The sequence below is a fragment of the Branchiostoma lanceolatum genome, chromosome 11 (genome assembly GCF_035083965.1).
Source record: "Branchiostoma lanceolatum isolate klBraLanc5 chromosome 11, klBraLanc5.hap2, whole genome shotgun sequence".
Classification (NCBI taxonomy): domain Eukaryota; kingdom Metazoa; phylum Chordata; class Leptocardii; order Amphioxiformes; family Branchiostomatidae; genus Branchiostoma; species Branchiostoma lanceolatum.
The window spans coordinates 17622472-17643283 of NC_089732.1; the positions used below are offsets into that span (position 1 = coordinate 17622472).

The 20812-nt window shown below is 39.3% G+C and overlaps 1 protein-coding gene and 1 long non-coding RNA gene across 19 annotated transcripts in view; one reads left to right on the forward strand and one right to left on the reverse strand.

The window, feature by feature from the left end:
* The window catches only part of LOC136445028 (3',5'-cyclic-AMP phosphodiesterase 4C-like), a 366783-nt gene that overhangs the window by 294944 nt on the left and 51027 nt on the right, over positions 1-20812 (forward strand). Inside the window, exon 1 of one of the 18 annotated variants that reach the window (XM_066442875.1) lies at positions 977-1194. The exons of 16 other annotated variants lie outside the window; for them this stretch is intronic. In XM_066442875.1, the coding sequence (XP_066298972.1) occupies positions 1130-1194 (65 nt within the window). In that variant the 5' untranslated portion in view covers positions 977-1129. Of the gene's footprint in view, positions 1-976; positions 1195-7655; positions 7937-20812 lie in introns of those variants that run through there. One more of the 18 variants, XM_066442871.1, reaches the window with a different exon arrangement.
* LOC136445035 (uncharacterized) lies at positions 6563-7390 on the reverse strand. Its single transcript, XR_010757376.1, has 2 exons — positions 7290-7390; positions 6563-7131 (listed from the first exon to the last, which is right to left on the reverse strand). It is a non-coding gene; the product is annotated as an uncharacterized lncRNA (long non-coding RNA).

Consider the following 20812-nt stretch of genomic DNA (forward strand, 5'->3'; position numbering starts at 1 on the left):
AATCAATATGCAACTTGACTGATGACTCCAGTGGTTTGGGCTTTCCTGTATTACTGAGTGGGTACCCTAAAAGAATCCGTAGCCAAAAAATAAACGGCTGCATGAACGTGTGTTTATATCGGTGGGAAATTCTCTTTTAGCCAGCCCAGCTGATCTCAAGCGTCAAACTGATGAAAGCTTGTTTGTAACTGAAGAAATTAGCAGTGAAATTTCGGCAGCCGCACGCAAGGTCGGACGTGTACACCCTGACATTGTGTGTGATGCAGTCCTGCGCTTTCAGCTGGAAAAGTGCCTTTTGGGGGGTGTAGCTAAGTGCAGTTTGTAAGTGCTATAAAAAGAGATTGTATGTTGTGAAACTGTTGGCAATTGACACCTAGAGGCTATAAAAGGAAGTGTGGTGCCACTCTTTGTCATTCCGATGAAGACTTTTGAATAAAAGATCTAAACCGGTAAATCGTTGTTGTCTCAGCCGTCATCCTTCTGACACCCAACCAACTACTGAAACTGTTGGCAATTGTTTTACATGAACTAGGATAAATGTTCTCAACATAAAATGAATAACATTGGTGCATTTTCTATAGCTTCCTTACGAACGCGCCCATCTCCTTGGTAAAACACATATCATAACATGTGAGCCTATATGGGGCAAAAAAACTCATGAATGAGACCATAAAGAGGTTCTTTCCACCTCTCTGTTAATAATTGCACTACCAGCCCTCATTTATAACTTAAATGGTCGGAGATAAAAAGATTCGGCAAGTGTGGTCCGAAGAGATTGAAAGAATGTTTACATAGTACTTGTACCTTCACATTAACATAACGTCAGCCCCAGTTTGTTACCATAGTGTTGGTAGGCTGAGTCTGGCATTCATCAATGCCAAGTGAATGTGTGTGTTTGCCAGATGTACTTAATCGAAGGAGACTGGCCAGCCTTCAGTCCTACATGTAGGTATTAGAACTGATCTAATGGTCAACCCCAGGCAAGCTGTTAATATCTATTATTGATCGGCGGAGGACGAAACGTATTCGCCTGGCGTGGCGGACAGATGGGTTTCATCGATCCACGCTGCTGCCACCGAGTAGGCCTAGGGGCTCACTTCGCCTTGCTGGTGTTTTGGTGGCGGTCGTTATGTCGCTCAGGCATTGCAGCTTCAGTACTCCGTCGTTTTCACGGTTTTCTCGGTCGCGGATCAGGTTGGTTGGTGACATATTTATTTTGTTCTTGCTTCTTGTGAATTTTATGTGCCTTGTCAACCCCTGAGGCCGGTTTGTACTTTGCACAAAGGTATGTGTCACCTGCATTCATTTGGTGAACAGAAATCAAATAATTCAACGTAACTATTTTAGAGACACAGGTAGGTTTTAGGGACTCTGGTCTAGTGGGCAGCATATCATGTACATGTATGATATTATAGCGCTCAAGGGTGTTACATTATACATGCTATGAAATGCATCAATCATAATTACATGACTTTGTATCAAATATTATCCCCCCAAATAGGGAAAAACATTTTTTTCTCTGTTGTTCTTGAACAAATGTGTATAGTACAATGTGTCATTTTGCTATCTACCATTCTTATTAGGCTGATTAGGATTCTTTGCAAAATGAATAGGTTGCTATTTTTGTTTACATCTGGGGTATTCGACAATTGTTAGGCAAAATGGCTTCTCTTATCAATCAACAATGTAATTAATATTTTGCGCTTCACCAATAATTTTGCGCTTCCCCTGCCTTGTAACTATAGTCTTAGTTTTCAAATCTTTTGATTCATGTCCTTTTGCCCTTTGATCTTTAAAAGATATGAAAGCTTTTAAACTTTCTTTAAGGTAAAGCTTGATGCTTTTATGTGTCCTCCATTATATAACAATGCTAAAGCACACTGACATTAAATTTCAAACAAAGGATTTTTCTGTCTGGATCAAAGATGAGCCTGTGGCAGGGAGAAGGCTAAACTAGTTTGGCTCATTCTACGTTTCTTTTAGGATATTTCATTAGAGCAAAAATTCTGCAAGCAAAAAAATAATAATCCTGATAAAATGCAATTCTCTTACCTGGTGTTTGTTTAGTTTTATCAGGTGGTCTTGTGGTTGACAAGAATGTGAAGGTTCTGGGTTCGAATCTCAATGTTGTGTCCTTGGGAAAGGCACCTTATACCTATTTCCTCACTTGACTCAGCGAAAGGTTTTACCTAGGTTTGGTCATATTAGGGACATCCTCTCTGATGGGACATAAAGCCAGAGTTTTTATGTTTGAAGAGAGCCACACCTCGAGCACGTTAAAGAATCTACTACAGTTATCAAAAAGAGCAGCAGTTCAACTTCATCCCAGTGTGAGTGGATCAAACCTTCAGTCAGGTGTTTTGCATATTGTACTTTCTGTACAAAACTGGTGTGTTACACCTAAACGCTGGTTTACCGGTTGCGCAAAACAAACAATGTCCATTGTGCAAATAGGAACAGGTACCTGCAGTTGCCCCAAAACAGAGGCAGGGCAATTATGGATTTTGGAGAAATTTTTCCCAACATTTTGGATGGTTCAATTCTACCAAAATGCACCAGACTGAAGGTTTAAACACTGTACTGACCATATTGCACGTAATCCTAGTGGAAAGTGATTATGAAATTGTACGTTTTATACCGTGTCATACTGCAAATCAGTGATTTCATTTCGCTTAATGCGGTCCATCCGAGGTATCTGATCAGAAATCTAAGGCGGGGATAAAGCCTTGATGCCACCATCAATCAATCTCCCTCCCATGACTTTCGGCATAGCTGTAAGGCGACGTGAAGTAATGATGCCCCCGGATAGATGAAATTTATGCAGTGTACGTGGGATGCCTTCTGATTTGGATATGTTTTTAATATGACCCGAGCGGGACAATGATGCAGTGCTTTATCAGGGGTGCCTGAGCTTTCGCATGAATTTTATGAAAAACGCACGAATCACTATGCAAAACAAAGGAATGTTGCACAATATGTAAATTTTCACATAGTTCCTTGTTTAATTTTCATTAGGTATGTACAAATTTCATAAGATTTGTGTGAATGTTTAGGCACCCCTGTTTATAAGTAAATTCTATCAAGGAAAATTCAAGTACCAGGATTTATTTGATATTTGTTAGTGATAGGTACACACATTCATTATTACAAACTTTAAGGTAGTTTACAAGGGGAACGGAGGGCAAATATAGAATAAATGTAACATACGTGTGTCTACAGAGTAACAGAATCCAACTGGAATACATTTTATGTACATTGGTTTATGTAAATTTACAAATTATTAGTGTCAGACTCTGTATACAGTACATTGTAGCACCCCATGTCAAACAGGGAAATATCTGGAGTACAAAAATAGATGGTTATCATGGGCACATATTGGTGGCTTATAGATATAGTCCAGGAGTTTTTGTAGTTCTAAAGGCCTTCATGGGAAGTTAAGTTGAGTTGCTTCTGGTGGTGTTTTTAACCCTCGGGGGTCAAGGGAAGGTCAAGGTGGTGACAGATGGGGGAGGAAGGCTTTGTCACACAATGCCCCGTCAGGGATAGGTACACCGCTTTCCTCTGTCTCAGCTCACCCTGTCACTGTTACATGAAACCACAAGGTGATATGATCCTATATCCGGTACAAGGGCATGCAACGGGATTGTATACCACTTGTCCAAGTTTATGGGGCAGTCACTTAGTAGCTGTGAACATGCAAAGTTACTGCGAGCTTCTTCATGGAAGACTTAAGGTAAACTGTTTGCATAGTGAGACATGTAAGGGTGTAAGTCGTTCTGTTGTATGGTTTCTTTAGAGAGACAAATTGGTAAAATGGATGTTGTGCCTTACATGAGTTGCTTGACTAACAAACATGACTGGGGGGCCTAATGTGACAGGAGGTCATTTACCAGTCTTGAAAGTAGCCTTAGGGTCTCATGCCTGAATTACTCAGCGTATAGATGCCCAAAGAGTGCGGGCTAAAAAAATGATTGGGCCCAAAGGCAGGTGTTTAAGTCGATCATAAATTGCCTTTGATCGATCCCACTTGATATACAAAGGATTTGAGGTGAAAGCTTGTTTATGTCTGACAGGATAAGGCGGGAAAGTTTCGGCATCCAAGCGATTGTCGGACGTACACGCTTTTTTGATCTGAGTACTGCGGTCAGGCTCTCTCGGCACCAAAGAGCCACTTGCGGCTGGTAGGTAATTGCAGTTTAAATGCCATTAGATATCCCTCCCCAGGTTATATTTTGATATTTTTTTCATTGTCTGAAGAACGTGTGTGCTTGCAATAGAAAGTAAAACATTTCCGGAAACGCTGCGTTTTAATTGGAATTACGGCCATGAAAGGTTCGTATTTAAACATTATATCCAATGGGATGGCCTAATTGCCTTGTGAGACCTTAGTGTAGCCCGACTAAATCACAATTCTAGCAGGCCTTCCACTGGTCATGTAGGAGGCCCAATCAGCCACTGGCAGGAAGAGATTGTGTAACATAGGCTAGCCTTGGTACCAGCTGGAAGCCACAACTAGCTATTTAATGGCACAGCTAAGTTTAAGTTTAATAATATACATCTGATAGTATGTATATACAGCAATGATCTCCAAGTAGATATGTAGTTTTAGTTCATCTGAGGACTTAAAGTTTATTTAAGCTTGTCCACGTGGTGTCGTAGTCTATCTGCGCACTCTGCTACTTCGACACATCTGGTTCAAATTCAGTGTAGCAAGTGTGTGCACCCGGGCCTGGACATGACTGCAAAAGAGTTGTAATTTAAAAACTTGTATTGTCCTTTCGTATGGTGAGGTAAAGGCAGCGGCCCAGTGTATGAAGAAACTTATGGCGTTTAAGCCCAAACCTCTGCACGTAAAATATTGTCATTCATTTTAATCATGAAAACACAGACTTGGGAAAAGCTTCTTGCCTCTGTAAGACATTAGCCCCATTTACGCACAAGTTTTCGGAGTCGATAATGGGGCTGTGTGAGAGGAGCTTGGGCTGCTCAAGTTGAGCTTTCCTACAAAACTCCAAATGTAAATGATTGTGTAAATCTGGCCATAGAGCACTTTCCCCAGAACTGTGATGCAAATTAGCATGTGCATGAGACGCTAAACAAAATATACGTATTAAGTATTCATACTAGTAGGGACCAGTGCACCTTTTGGTTATAAGGGTAAACTGGTCTGTCCTAAGACCTACATCAATTGTCAGATATGTCACGTATCATACATTTTTACATGTCATTCATTTTAATCATGAAAACACAGACTTGGGAAAAGCCTCTTGCCTCTGTAAGACATTAGCCCCATTTACGCACAAGTTTTCGGAGTCGATTTGGGGCTGTGTGTGAGGAGCTTGGGCTGCTCAAGTTGAGCTTTCCTACAAAACTCCAAATGTAAATGATTGTGTAAATCTGGCCATAGAGCACTTTCCCCAGAACTGTGATGCAAATTAGCATGTGCATGAGACGCTAAACAAAATATACGTATTAAGTATTCATACTAGTAGGGACCAGTGCACCTTTTGGTTATAAGGGTAAACTGGTCTGTCCTTAGACCTAACGTTGGGTAACATAAATTCGCGGGGTACTTAAATTCGGGATTTTTCGAAAACGGGGTATTTAGGGATACGTGCTAGATGCAACATCAGTAATACCGCTAGAAATGCAAACTTGACAGACTAACGTATTCAGAACACTGTCTGAAAAGCTTCGATACCCATGCATTAGAAGTTGGCTATGTCAAAAACTCTCCGTCCCTTATTGTCACAGTCTGAGGGCTTCGTGGGAGAATTATACTACATAGTTGTTCACTGGTTTATAAGACAAATGTCACATCCGCTTCCTGCTCAACACAATTATTTACAATACAACTTATTAGAATCTCTTTTGCTAATCTACAACTGGACTCTAAGTGTGATTAATCATCAAAACGCCTCTTTAAATTTGTTGCTACAACCAATGGCTACGGCACTACGGTGAATTTTCCCGCCGCCATATTCGTTACCCAGAATCCTGCTATTCGGCAGACGACAAACGTTTGCGAGGAACACTTTTTTGTCCAAATGTTGTGTGTGATAGTGGACTGATGGCGATATTTTCCTCAAAGTTTGCTCTTAGCACAAGCAGAAACACATGGACATACGGTAGTAGTATTACCATTTCTACGGCATCCAGCTAACGCCCCGATGAATAATGTACAAATTTCCATGACGGTGGGGATCGACTTTGAGTAACGTTCTACCGACTCAACACACGGGTTGTTCCCGGAGGCCTGATGTGTGCGGTACGGCCGTTTTTTCGTGTATTTTTTTTACTTGGACACGTCTATATCCATAGCACTCTCCTCAAGCCAAGGATGGAACGAATAGCTGCTGTATAAAATGTAATTAGCGGTAACATATTCAAGACGAATCTTCTCTCCCGAATTAATGTTCACCCCTGTCCGACAGCACCGTCATTGTGCGTGCGGCGGACGGTAGTTTCAAGTTGAAATATTATGGTGTCAGCACGACTAGAGACAAAATCTACCATATATATATGATTAGTGCAAAGATAGTACATGATACTGACAGAATAATAGAAAAAAAGGATGGTTTATTGTTCTGCTAGATTGATTTCAGTCCACCATTATCGGAAAAATCCTGAATTTATGTTACCCAACGTTACATCAATTGTCAGATATGTCACGTACCATACATTTTTACATGTAGAGTGGAGTAGACTAGAGTTGTAAGGGCCAAAAGCCATTTCTGAGCCATTAGCCATTTACATCTTAACCCAAACAAATCTGAGTCATTCAATAGCTTTGTGGGAAATGAGACATGTAAATTTCTTGCCCTTGAATAGAGCCTGATGTCAAATCACATTGAACTCTAAGATCACTTTACTAACAGTATATATAACGTTATAACGTTATAACACTATGTGGCATTTCTAATTCTTAGAGTCTCTCCAAATATTTTCTAACACTCAATTTGGTTCTGTATAGGAAACAGTGGAAAGTAACAGGATGTGAACAAGTTATTACGTCACAAGCACTTACTGACAAGGGAAGCCCTTACACAGATGTGTCAGCACTTGTCATTTGGTGCCTGCTCCTGGAATTCTGAGGATGGTCAAAGGTCTTGACAGGATGTCTGTTGTTTTCTTAGAAAGAACAGAAGACAGGACCTTTCACATTTGGAAGGGGGGGTTCTAAAGCAAAGTTTAACTTTTTTACAGCAATAAAATGAATTAAGCAGTAATAACACTCTTAGATGAGTAATCAGCAGTAGTTATGTTTTCATTATCTAATCACATTTTACCTTCTAATATATGACAAAAGCCTGGGCAAGAACAAAATCATGAGAATTTCCCAGTCTTGAGTGGCTCACTCTAGTGGAACAGTCTACAGACAACATTATGCATACCTGGGAGATTTAAATAGAAGAGTCCATTGTGGTAGGGATGACTTTTTATCTATTGTAAACTTTTAAGCAAAGTCTTTCTGTACAAAAGAATGTTGTTTGCTTCAACCAAGTAAAAATTTTGTTCTATATGCACTATATGGGTACATTTTAATGTGTCACTTTGTTTGAGGGTGTTGTGGATCAGCAATCATTCAAGGAGTTTTGGGTAAGATGGGTCACCCCCTTGTGTATTTATGGATCACACCGGGCTGTCCTTTGACCTGTTATTTAGCTATTGACGTCAGGAGAAGAGATTAGTGACGTTTACCTTCCTGCCCTGATACAATGTCGGAAAGATGTTTACACTGCACAATTATCACTCAAATCCTGGGAACGTTACCAAACTGGGGAGCTAGCGCTCTTCCCTAAGTTCTCTCTTCCATGGTCGTTTTTCCTGAGGGCCGGGTAGAATCTTCCCTAAGACAAGTACGCATGGAATGTACTGATGAAGAACCTGCCTGGGTGGATATGGACATAATTCCAGGGGCTACCAAAAGGCTGCGGTAAATATCGTGGGCTCGTTGTCAGTACTAGTAGTCAATAGGTCAGAGCATTTCCAGGTTGCTCTTGAATGGTAACGGCTGACTGATTATTTGCATATTGTTTGCTATTGTGTGTAATAATACTTTGGTTGTGTGTGTAGCTGTGTAGTATTGTTACATTTGCTCTTTGAGTAGTGGCAATGTTCAACTTTGATGTTTTAAAGGTGTTTAGCAGCAGTGAATGAAAAACCTCAGTTTCTCTGATATAACGTTAAGTGTCACATTCACTCACAAGATGAATGTTTTTTTTTAAATAGAGCCAATGTTAAAACAACAATAGCTGATATCTGAGACTCTAAGAAAAAGCTTGTGGTGTCACAGGCATACATTGTACACAATCATGGATTGTATCCTAAGGCTTACAATCAGATAAACTACAGGAGCCCATTTCCTCATAAACATAACCTTTACCTAAGGTCATATAAGTATGAAAGGAGTTAGGGACCATACGATATTTAGCGGGGGGAGGGGTGTTGCGTTGGGGGGGGAGGGTCATGGAAAATTTTTTCGAGGTGGGGGGGAGGGTCATGGAAAAAAATTCTGGGTTGGGGGGAGGATCATGGACTTTTTTAAACGAATCCGTTGAATTGTTGTGCATAAACATTATTCTGTGGGCCGACAAACTGACACTGTAAATAGCCCGCTATGCTGTCTTTTCACACAGCGTAGAGGCGAAAAAATACAAAACTACCGTAGTAAACATGCCGAAGCACACGTCCAGCACGCGCCTCCACTGTTTCACAGGAAGCTATCCAGCTATCAGCTCTAAAGGAGGTTTGTTTGTTTGTTTATTCTTATTTATCCAGGGGTAACATATCGCCTGTGATGGCGTTTTTCAATGTGCTGGGTCATTAAACTTACTTTGTTTACCAGCAAAATTTGTTCTTCAAAATTCGGGAAATAGTATTTCAAAGGTTCAAGATTTTCCTGCGGGTGCATGTCGCGCCTCCCGCGGCGAAAAATATGTCGGAGGGCATCGTCCCCAAAAAATCAAGCTGTATTTCTTTTTGCGTTTTGGCGCCTTCGCGCCGAAACGCAATGTTTTGGCTCTTACCTTCGATGCATGCATGCAGGAAGCTTCAACACTGTGTCGCACACCATATGACCTTATATGGCAATACCTTCCAAAATTCTTGTATAGCCGTTGCCTTATATGGCAAGAGAGCAAGAAAAGCCAGGCAGGCTTGATTTGCATGACACATAGGAGGGCGACCGCATGTAACTGCTACAACTGTTCGGAAATATCATTGCATTGTGGTTTCGGACTTTGATATCCTGAAAAATGACCATATTACATCTATACCACAAGATTGCAGCAGAAAAAAAATGATTTCGTCAAAAAAACGCCAAAAAATCGACATAAATGATACCATGTAGTGAGGTTAAAGCATTATGTACAGAGCCGCATATTACACACTACAACTTAGCTCAACTGGGAACATCGTGTTCTTCGGATCCGGAGGATCCGGGATCGAGTCAGTACATAGATTTTTTTTTCTTTTTAGATATTGAATATCAAAAATATATATTGATATTATATTAATCTATCAATATCATATTTATGAATATCATATTTTATTTTTTTAAATAATAAATAAAGAAATATGTTATATTTGTTATTTTTAAATCTTCATTTAGTATATACAAGGCCTTTGTCTTATGAACAGGACTTCATAGATTCCAAACCCGGCATTCAAATTTTTCTGTTCATTGTAATGGAAAATACCGTGCAGCGGCTCCTATGCGCGGTAAGATGATTCTTGCAAAACACTCGCCACTAAACTTCTATTCCCGATGTAAACAGAGGCTCTTGATGTTGTTTGCAAAACAGCGATCCTTTGTTACAGTAGCAAATGCTCCATTGTTCAGTATCGACTTCATTCAGACAACACGGACGTGGAAAGTGACGCCGCTCGGCACAAAACTATGGGAATTTTCATGAATTTTAGCAAAATTATCCAGGAAAATAAGGAAGAAATGTTGTAAATGCGGAAACCAGAATAATAGGGATGAGGTAGCTTTTAATTGGTTTAAACACTTGTTTGACATTTGGTAGTCATTTTAGATAGAACCTTAGCTGTTATGAACTTCTATTTCACTTAATTACCATAGTGCTGATGATTCAATGGTGCTTTTTCAAATTGTATGTTTTATTGCGTGCTATGTACATAATTACATTGATAGCTTTTATAATGAGCCTATTGTACATTTTAGAAATAAGTTCAAGTTGTAGGCCAAGACCAGCTTTTTCAAAAGCACTTAAGTTAAGTGCCGTAACTCCAAAATTGCTTTCCCCAATCTGCCTTTCTCTATTAAAACAGTACTCCTTTCCCAAAATGACAATTTTTCTTATAGACTCAACAGCCCTTGAGTGACTTTCTCTGGCAGATTTTACTTCAAGAAAAGGGAAAAGACAATTCACACTCATAAACGTAGCCAAAACGCCAGCTTTTTTGAAAAGCACTTGTTACAATAGAGATGTCTATATATCTGCTTGATTAAACTTAGCAGACTCTTCCAGCAAAATTTGTCTCTCATATAGCAGTTCAAAGGGTCCCGATTTCAAAATTTTCTCAACTGTCTTGCCCCCTATACAATTTGGTACCGACAACCGCTGGTTCCCGGTTCTTATCTTATAGCATGCGTCAGCTATCCCAAGTGGACGCCCGATGTCCATACAGTAGTTGTTTTATAAATGGGGGTCGTTTTTCGACCATTTTTACACGATACCTGTAGGGGGAGGGTCATGGAAAAATTTTTCGAGGTGGGGGAGGGTCATGGAAAAATTGTTTGAAATGGGGGGAGGGTCATGGAAAATTTTTTTGACCGGACTTCCAGTGCACCACCCCTCCCCCCCGCTAAATATTGTATGGTCCCTTATTATACTTCAATGATCTTTTGTGAAGAGAGGCTGTGCTGCAAATTTTATGAACTAGGCGTCTGCATGGTTGAGATTGAGGCCAAGGTCAGCTGACAATATCAACATTATCCAAAACATCAAAACATATCCCCAAAATACAGTAGTTCTCGAAATTTTCCTGGTGGTTTTATGTTTGCAGTTTTCACAGTGACCGCTTAACCACAAACTTTAAGTTTAATCCTTAAATTCACCAGTGTTTCCATTACTGTACAGTAATGAGTCTAATGACTATAGTGCTATAGCAAACCACCATGCAGTGTTATAATTTTGTCTGGTACAGTGATATATTGTACTTTTTGATGTTTTTATCAACTTCATGAATATCAATATTATTCACAGTCCAGTCTTGGTAGACCATTTGTTGCTCCTCTGGTGTTGTGTCTAGGTGCTGTAGTTCTAAATCATGTAAATAACTAATTTCCAAAGGGATATGAATATGGAAAATTTCAATGGTGACCAACATTCTTAACAGGACATTTAAGTACTTCTTTTAGATATTTGAGCTGTAGAATCACAATTAGTCAGGAGAGTTTATAACCTTTTTATTTGACAACCAGTTATTTATTATTCATTAGCTATTGACGACATCGTTCATCATCTTTTGCCCCATGGGGGGTAATTACAGTGTGATCTTGGTAAACTCTTGAGTTCAACAAGAGTCCGTAGGGCTTTAAGTGTTTGATGTCCTCTTTATCAGGAATAACAATTTCTATGGCCAATTAGCTACCAAAGCCCCTATATCACTGAAGCTGCGGCATGTTGCCGACCTCACTGTGCTCTGTGATTTGTACGCTTTGTGTGTTTTGTTGTCCTTTTAGTCATACTTATACGTTTTGTATGATATTTCCACTATAAAGTCAAGGGTATAGCTAAAATCCAGTTTAGGACGCAGCAATACCGCCAATGTGCCGCAGGTCTAGTGAAATAGGCTGGGCTCCAGCTTGATACACTGTCTTGGTTTATTCTGCCTAAACTACTACGTAGTACTAGTAGTAGTGTTTATGATAAACAACAACCTGGACACAAATGGAAACTGGTTAAAGACATATTGTTATTCCCGGTAAAGAGGGTATCAAGCACCTTAGCCCACACCACAAACACCATAAATATATTAAGTTTGTGTCCTACGTTCTTAATTTTTTTTCTCTGTATTAGATTTAGGGGGGTGTCCCTGTGGTGTAGTGGTCTGTGCTTCTGTCTCTCACCACATCTGGTTCATATTACTTGGACCAGAAGGACTGGGGTTCAAGCCCCAGGTAGGACACCTCTGGACAAGAGGCGCATTGAGTCATACCAAAGACTTTATAAAAATGGTACATACTTCTGAAACAGTATGGAAGTTAAACACACTCCACTGCCAGTGGACTAGCCCCCTGCTACAGTGATTGCACCACAGTGTGGCCCAGGGCTATGAAACGGAGATGGGCACCGACCTATACATCAATAATGGTGTGGGAGGATTTTAACTAACTAATTAGATTTAGAGCTAAAAGCAATAATTGTTGATGATTACATCAGAAAGGTTTATGTAAGTCACCGGTGTATTACTTCAGTACAGAGAGGAAAGAACACGCAGACCAGAAGAGCTACATGTTTACCGTTGTTATACACAAAGCTTAAACTGTACATTTACTTGATGCTTAGGGTTCTTAAGGGATTTGTTGCTTCTCGGATTTTTTCAGAAAAAAATTGGAGCGACAAGGAAATAGAAATAACATTTTTGACAAATAGTCTGGGGTGAAGATAAGGGTTTACATAACATAAAGAATAAGAGGATTATTCAAATTTCAGCTTTGTATGGCTCATTTTATGCAATGCACCCCTTTCTTTGATCTAGTACTATAATTTCAATAACAAAATTACCTTTTGCCATGTACTATATGGATTGATAATGAGAAATAGTTTTGATAAATGAAAAATTATAACTTATGATCAATATGACCACACTTTTTAGGTATATTCAGGCCGTTATATTCTATTTTGGTGGCTATTGAGTTTTACAACTGAACAAATAGTAAAATTGGGAGTTAAAATTTGTGAATGGGAATAGTGACCCAATTTTTTTTTTTTTCAAAATGGGAAAAACAGGACAGGCTATTCCGAGAAGCAACAAATAAAATTGGCGTGGTCTAACATTGATATTGCATGCCTGTTGATGGTTTACAATGTAGAATAGACATAAAAGGTATCCTCACACTCACAGGCATGTGTGTGAGTTTGTGTGAGTTTGTGTGTGAGTGAGTATGTGAGTGAGTGAGTGAGTGTGTGTGTCTGCATGGTGTAGGTATATGTACTATGAGCATGTAATCTTACCTTGTTAATAAATTGTCTTCATTCTTCACCTGGACACATTCGAACAGTTGAAAATGATTGTATGTGTTCGATCGATGAGTAGGATGCTCGACGAAGGAAAAGTTGGTCTAATTTTGTGCAAATAGATGATTAGAAAGAACCCAAAATGACATTTTTCCACACGCATCTTTATTATACAGGTTAGGAAGATCTTAAAGATGTTCTTGTAGATATAATATTTACTTCACAGCATCCTTTTTAAAAGAAAAACAATCAGAGATTGTAAGACCGAAGTTGTTGCCAGGTACTCCGCCCAGACACCGGGATGTTGTCGTGCATCCTCCCTTTCAATTTTTGCCCCGCAACTCGCCGCTTGGCTTAACTTGAACAAAGAACTGTATGCATATTGAACTTAAACATTTTTTGCTTGGAAGAATGGTAAAAGTAGCCTTAACATTGTATCTTAACATGTCAGAAATTAAGGAAACTCAAAGTGGCAAAGTTAGGCTACAGTGGTGAATTTGGGGCCCCCTCCGTTATATATTAACTATAAGTGTACGATTGTATGTATGTCTGTTTGTGCATGTGTGTATGCATGTATGTATGAGTAAGTGTATGATTGTACATAATCATATCTATCAGACTGGTGTACATGTATATGTGTGTGGTGTGTGTGTGTGTGTGTGTGTGTGTGTGTGTATGTACATGTATATGTGTGTGTGATTGTGTGTATGTGTATGTATTAGTAAGTGTATGATTGTGCACATGTCAGTGTACATTGTGTGTATATGTGTGTGTCTGTGTATGTCTGTGTCTTTGTGTTTTTAGATATTTGTAGTCAGTATGAATGTTACTTAGATTCTTAAAACCTCTAGTTGGATTGTGATGATATGCGGCACATGTATGTGGATAGGTCTTGGGAAGACAAAAGTCAAGGTTAACTATGAGCCTCCTGGTGGTCATCCTTAGTACTGTAGCAGAACTTCCAGTTGATGTATCTTTTGTCCTGGACATGCTAGGGTTTTGATGGCAGGGACCGGTAGCTTTTGATGTCAGAAAGAAGTGGTATGTATATATAAATCAATATATAACTGTGGGTTATTGTTTACAAATCCTGGTGTCAAAACTTTCATATGCGCATTTCATCTGTTTGATTTTTTAATCTTTATTTATCACCATATTTAATATAACGTCCTTGATGTTAGGCATATTAATAAAGGTCACAGAAAACATGGCCATCCAAGTGTGTTAAAGGTGAAGCACTGCCCTCTAGTGTGTGAGAGGTGAACTCAAAGGTGTATGATCTGTTATGACATATTTGCTGTTGGTGATTGTGACTGTCATTTTGAGCCTATGGAAAAAAAATGTTGTATTTCTGGTAATGGTTCTGAAAAAATAGGGTTGGTAGGTAGTAAGGGATTCCCTCTTCTTTTTTTTTTCTTCTTTTTTTATCTTGGCCGAATACAGTTTCAGTTAACAAATTAGCAAATGAAAACTGGAATGCATCAGGACACTAATATGCATGTGGTATTTTCATTTTTCAACGTTATGTTATTTCATATATAAGAATATACATTCATCTTATTCTGGGAAACTATTCCCGTTCACAAATTTTAACTCCCAATTTTACTATTTGTTCAGTTGTAAAACTCAATAACCACCAAAATAGATTATAAAGGCCTGCACAAACTTAAAAAGCTTAATATTGATCAGAAAATATAATTTTTCATTTATCAAAATTATTTCTCAATATCAATCCATATATAATACATGGCAAAAGGTAATTTTCTTACTGAAATTATAGTACTAACGGGGCATACCCTAACATCGCACATTTTTTTACGCGCTCAAACTCAAGGCGCTCCATCACTGGTTGCCAGAGAGTGGTCAGGTTTAGATGAATGAATTTTGAACACATTCATCTAAAGAACTTACTTGGATAAGAAATGTATTCAGACTGTTCATGGGCCCTTCACGCTCAAAGTTACAAGCGGCAAATGCTGTGAGACGTTTTCGCAAAAGTACGTTCTGATTTAGTGCTACACTTGATAGTGTGCCTAACTTGGCACGCTTTTATAATATTGCTCTCGTCAGAAGTTGGTGATGGAGTTAAGAAAATGTAAATGAGGCTAGCAGTCTACTATATTCTAGCTTTCTTTTGACCAGAAAATTTTGACTGTGTGCACTTCTCACGTCATGTGAGAAGGGCTATATCTAGCGCATCCCAGCTCATGTTTTCACGGGAAATAGGCTACGTACATATGACTGACAAAATAATTACGAAAAAACGACACCACTTACATCAACAATACTCCGTCTACTTATTGCCTAATGTCTTCGCCATCTCTGTATTCAGTTTCCTTTTCATAGACGGTACCAATCACATGTTAGAGCGTAACAAATCTCTGAACCTCTCTGTGCGTTAAATCGCCCCGCCACCATCACGACGAGGAAAAAAGGCGGGAAAACAACGTCGCTAGATGACACCGATGTTTAAGTTGTGTTTTTTTGGTCGGTTTTCTACTCAACAAACACTTAAAGACCCAAATTTTTAGTGTTTTATGAAGTTATATTTCTTACATGAATGATAGTTACCTTCGCCGGGAAGGTTATGCCTTCGTGGGAAGGTTATGTTATCGGTTACGCCAGCTGTGGGGTGGGTCCGTATGTATGTCAAGATCATAACTCGAGAAAACTTTGATGGATCTTCCTGATTTTTGGTAGGTGAGTGGCGGTTGTGGAAATGAAGGTCAAGTTCGAAAATGGTTTACCTTGTGTTTTCCTACAGTGCCCCAGTGGACTTTTTATGTTAGTGTGTTTGTATGTAGACAACATAACTCGAGGAACTGTTGATGGATCTGCATGATTTTTGGTGGGTACGTAGAGATTGTGAAAACGGAGGTCAACTTCAAAAATGGGTCACCTGGCATTTTCCTGCGGTACTGCAGCGGGCTGTTTATGTATGCGTATTTGCTTGTAGACAGGATAACTCGAGAAGCTGTCGATGGCTGTGCATGATATTTAGTGAATATGTAGATTTATTAAAGGGGAAGGTCAAGTTCGATGATGGGCCTCCTAGGGGGTACTTTGGGTACTGCAGTGTAGCTTCAAAGTTTGAGGTCAAATTTTCTGCAAGTGCTACAGTCATGATTTTTGTGTGGTAGATAGTCCATGGAACATGAAGTAAGTTGTGTACGTTTGGGCCCTCTAGCGGCTTGTTTGGAGCTGCAGCGGGTGTTTTTAATTTTTTTTTTACCTTTGGACATGAATAACTAGAATTGTGGTCAACAGATCGTCTTGATTTATGGTATGTAGATAGCTTGATTAATGCTTTACATAATCAAATACTCATTATGCAAATGAGGAGCTAATTTGCGTAATTAGCAAGGAAAGTTTATAAATTTGCTGCCTTTCAAAATATGACTCTCAAACATTTGACATTTAGAGCTGAAAAAGAGAGAGGTATGGATAGATACCAATGATGCTGATAGTTACCTATTTTGCATAATTAATCAGAAAATACTAAATGAAAATACCACAATGGTAAATGATTGGAATTTCATTCTTGTATCATTAGGAAGCTAAGTAAAGGTGAACAATATGAGACAAAAATCATGCATGACAAGGCCTCATTAACACAATTTATAAGGAAATTTCTACGTATACAATGGGCTTAAGCTTCGTACTGTACGACCTGATTTCGGGGACACCAAGGCCAGCTGGGATTTGGGCTGCTGTTTATTTAAACTACAAATTTAAAGTAGGTCACAGTAAATGTAAAGATTTAGCAACACACTAGACACATACATATATACAAGGGGATTAAGCCTCCTTGATGCATACTAGTCTTATTCCAGGACAAATGATATCTCAAGTCTTGGATATGATAAAGGCACTCTCCATGATAAGCCTTGTTGACCATGAAATGGATGCAAATAAGGAGGTTATAACCTCCTTGATGCAAGCAAACGTTTCTCGGAGTGGAGTGTTTCTCTCCTCCTCCCGTGGACAGAAAATGAAATGAAAATAAAGATCGATAATCGTCCAGGCAGTGCTATAACTTTATCCGAAAGTCAATAGTAAAGCCATATATCCACACACTATCAAATGGATGCAAAAAAGCCTTTCCTGACATTTCCTTTGACTGTCAACCTTCAGAGGCAAGGTTAGATGTAGTTCAAAGTTGTTCGAACTGTGTTTTAGAGCCAGGCGCGAGTTAGTCACCGGGCAGATATGCGGCGAAGCCATCCTGGCATTTGATAAACGTTAGGAAGGCGGCGATCATGTGATCATGGGGGTCATGTGTGACGTCAAGCGGGCCAGGTCATGTGGTGGGAGAGGGGACCTAGGCAACAACATGTTAGCTTCATATTTCCATGTAGGAACTACATGTATATAGATCAGACTTTCCAAACTGGTCGAGTTGTTAGTGTTACTAATGCTACGGTCACAATTGCGCCGGTTCCTATCAGGGATGTAGCCCCGGCCGGGCTCTGACATCTGGGGGGCACCGGCTGTCGTGGTCACAATTAAAAGTTTCCTTCACACTACCCTGCTTGGTACGGATCGTCACGATTTGTAGGGATGTACATAGCTTGAGTGATGATATACAAGATCGTAGAAGAATCATGCAAATCAGGATCTGTGATGCGAAAAAGTATACAAACCCTTGCATTCCATTGTAGTCAAACACATGACATGTAACTGAGAAATAGAGGAATATTGATAAATATCAATTATGCAAATGAAGACCTAATTTGCATAATTGATGACGGAATACTATAATTCCAGAGTGGTAAATGATGGGGATTTAATTCTTGTGGCATTCGGAAGATAATGAAATGTGCACGTTATCAGACATAAATCATGAGGGCCTCATTTACATAATATATGAGGAAATGCTACAATGGGCTTCTTTGCTAAGATTTTACTTTAATGTAAAATTAAGATTTTACTTTAATGCTGTGTTATGTGTACTCTCACCTCTCAAATAGAAGTACCCCCTAGAATAGAAGTACCCCCCGGACAAATCGTCAAAATCTAATATAAGTACCCCCTGAAATAAAAGTACCCCCCGAAAAATTAGCAAATTGACAGGTAAACTGTGTCCACATGACTGTCGGAGGGAAAGAAGATAATAAGCAGGTAGGTTGTACTAGTATTTATTCAATCATGCCTGAGGACCATACCTATTGTTAGATATTGAACAGACTAACTGTAACGTAACTCTAACTTTGCCACCTCTCTACTATCATCTAAACTGTACCGCCACTTCCTGCCACCCGTAAGGGAGACAATCAGCAGCCGACGTATGCGTTCGTCGAACAAACTGCACCTACAACGCTGTAGAACGGACCGTTATAGAAACAGCGCCATACCTCAGATGACCCGTCTGATGAACAATACTTGACTTTACCATCTGTTTATATGGCTTTACTACATGGCATTCTGTTTCAAACGTAATAGCGCTGATTCCCAGCCTTTAGCACTACGCCGCTAGTTTAACTTCCATTGATTTTAAATATGTATTTATATTTTACGAATTAATGACTCGTACGTCTTGTTAAGTCTGACTGCAATTCAGTCGGTTGACTGTCACGGTCTGATTGTATTGTGTGTGCAATAAATAAACCATTCATCATCATCATCATCAACGTACATATCTTGTTTAATGTTATGATCTTCTTGCCACACAAAAAAAATATAATAGTGATGTTGAAAAATTGGGCATAGGTTCCCCGCTTTGACGGTGATTTCAAATTCAACAAGTGTAAATGTAACGTTACATGATACATGCATTTTCTACCTGGAACTTGAAGCAAGTGATCAAGGAAAATTGTTGTACATGGATATTTATCATTTATTATTACTGACATATAATCAAAATCATTAGATAATCATATTTTCTAAAGACATTACCCTCCCCCCAAGAAACAAACATGAACACAAAAAAGGGTTATGTCTATAAACTTTTGCTCCATAGCGTCAAGAACAAAGTTTTTGTGAGACGCTCGGATTTCGATTTCCCGCGGTAGAGCCCACAATATTTAACAGAGCTGGACTGTAAAAATAGCACAGCGTTTCAGGCCGCACATAGGACGAAATTACCGATTACATGTTGACAATAGAAACGGCGCTTTACCGCTAAGTTGGGAAAATCTTACGGTTATTTTAAAATACAAACCCTCCTAAAATATAGATAAAATTCTATGTCTATTGTTACCGCAAAATATAATATTGTCTACGCGTTCACGTTTCACGGTATCATTTTAAAGATCCTAATCCGCACTATGCAATGTTCTGCTAGTTTTACTGTCACCACGCGTGATGGTGCCGCCGCCATGTTTCGATGGCAAAACATGCTGTTGTTTACCGCTCTTTTTGTGCCGCTCTTAGATTTTGCGGCCTCAAAACACAAATCATAAGGGAAGTTAAGTTATAATTGTTGTTTTTACGTGTAATTTATCTTCTGTGAACGAATTATTCTTCCGCCGCGCTGCTGTTAGCGGTCATCGAATATTTCTTCCCTGTGCAAGTCTGCTACTCGTTTTTTGATCAGCGTACTAGTACTTTGGTTATATATTGCCTTGGGTTTACGATGTAAACAGAGACTGTCACAGTTATTTACATGAAAATGGTATTGTGAAATGTCAGTGTTGCGTCTTTTTCCCCCCAATAATAACGTTAACTTAACTTATACTGTAATGTCATAGCGAGATCGACCGATACGTTACGATTTCAATCAACGCCGCTTGGCCAAAAAATAGCGAATTACTAGCAAAAATAAAAGGGAAATATGGGCAGAAAAACCTAAACTTTCGATTTTAGAGGGATTCCTGCTTAGCAAAATCCCAATTTTTCAAAAAATAATAAACGTACCGTCTAAAGTAAGAAAGTACCGGGCAGATTTTGAGGCGAAAAAAAATAAACGTACCGGTACGTTTATTTGAGAGGTGAGAGTAGGGAAAAGGATCACTTGAAATTTATGCAAATGAGGACCTTATTTACATACTGAGTGATTAGCATTCGCTCGAAAAGGCTAACATCAGTCGGCGAAGGTATGAGGTCGTGGAACTCTAGTTGTGTATCAGCTTGGCACAGGTCGTATATTTAGGCGCCGGGACGTCTAGCTACGCAGTTACCCTCTACTCAGTCTACTCAGCGCTACCAGCATTATTGTCAAAATACTATTTTTTGACAAAACAAGAAATGAACATGTACAAATATGTTTTGAATGCAAATGACAGCTATATGCATGAACTTCATTTATTTACCTTCCTTATCAGCATAGTCAGTAGTCACAAACACAGCGTACTTATGCAAAAAAAGGTCAGTAAAAAATCTGTGCGATGTTAGGGCGTGTGCGATGTTAGGGCCCCCCTCGTTAGATCAAAGAAAGGGGTGCATTGCATAGAATGAGCCATACAAAGCTGAAATTTGAATAATCCTCTTATTACCTTCGCCGAGAAGGTTATGCATAGGGTAGCGTTTGTTTGTTTGTTTGGATGTTTGTAACGTACAGCATAACTCGAGAAGGCTAGGATGGATTGTCTTCATATTTGGTAGGTGGGTAGGTCTTGATGAGACGTGGAAATGATTAGATTTTGGGTCCCCTAGCGGCTTGT